At 64.6% G+C, this 1202-nt stretch overlaps 1 protein-coding gene across 1 annotated transcript in view; it reads right to left on the minus strand.

The window, feature by feature from the left end:
* LAMC1 (laminin, gamma 1 (formerly LAMB2)) overlaps window positions 1–1202 on the minus strand; it is a gene marked incomplete at its 5' end in the record, with an annotated part of 71983 nt that extends 70781 nt beyond the window's left edge. The window contains one exon of the mRNA XM_009994687.1: window positions 1049–1202. Coding sequence (XP_009992989.1) covers window positions 1049–1202 — 154 coding nt within the window. The remainder of the gene's footprint in view (window positions 1–1048) is intronic.

A 1202-nucleotide genomic window follows, 5' to 3' on the forward strand; every position in this document is an offset into this window, starting at 1 on the left:
CCAGCAGGTCCTTACCCCCCCTCGCAGGGCCAAGCCAGGAGCCTCCCTGAACCACCCAGAGCCCAAGCAACACCTGGGCGAGCAACTCCCTTCCCAGGGCCAAACCAGGAGCATCTTTGAACCCCCCAGACCCCAAGCAACACCTGGACGACCCGAACAGGCCCTTAACTCCCTTCCCAAGGAAGCCAGGAGCATCCTTGAACCCCCCCGACACCAAGCAAGGCCTGGACGAGAAACTCCCTTTCCAGGGCCAAGACAGGAGCCTCCCTGAACCACCCACAGCCCCATCAACGCCTGGGCGAGCAACTCCCTTTCCAGGGCCAAACCAGGAGCCTCCATGAAGGACTCAGAGCCCAAGCAAAGCCTGGACGAGCCCAGCAGGTCCTTAACTCCCCTCGCAGGGCCAAGCGAGGAGCCTCCTTGAACCCCCAAGAGCCCAATCAACACCTGGGCGAGCAACTCCCTTCCCAGGGCCAAACCAGGAGCATCTTTGAACCCCCCAGACCCCAAGCAACACCTGGACGACCCGAACAGGCCCTTAACTCCCTTCCCAAGGAAGCCAGGAGCATCCTTGAACCCCCCCGACACCAAGCAAGGCCTGGACGAGAAACTCCCTTTCCAGGGCCAAGACAGGAGCCTCCCTGAACCACCCACAGCCCCATCAACGCCTGGGCGAGCAACTCCCTTTCCAGGGCCAAACCAGGAGCCTCCATGAAGGACTCAGAGCCCAAGCAAAGCCTGGACGAGCCCAGCAGGTCCTTAACTCCCCTCGCAGGGCCAAGCGAGGAGCCTCCTTGAACCCCCAAGAGCCCAATCAACACCTGGGCGAGCAACTCCCTTCCCAGGGCCAAACCAGGAGCATCTTTGAACCCCCCAGACCCCAAGCAACGCCTGGACGACCCGAACAGGCCCTTAACTCCCTTCCCAGGGCCAAGCCAGGAGCATCCTTGAACCCCCCAGACCCCAAGCAAGGCCCGGACGACCCGAGCAGCGCGGGGGGCGGTTCCCTCGCCCCGCACACCCCATCCCCGCGCTCCCCGCTCCGTACCCAGGTGCAGGGTGAGGTTGACGGCGGCGGGGTGCTGCACGCCGGCCAGCATGGTGCGGCTCTGCCACCAGGTGGCATCGGCCGGGCTGTTGTAGTCGGTGAGGAAGGCGGCTCCGTGCCTCAGGTGGGGCTGGGCGGCGTCGCAGAGGTGGCA

Source organism: Chaetura pelagica, unplaced genomic scaffold, assembly GCF_000747805.2.
Source record: "Chaetura pelagica isolate M959 unplaced genomic scaffold, ChaPel_1.0 scaffold363, whole genome shotgun sequence".
NCBI classification, from domain to species: domain Eukaryota; kingdom Metazoa; phylum Chordata; class Aves; order Apodiformes; family Apodidae; genus Chaetura; species Chaetura pelagica.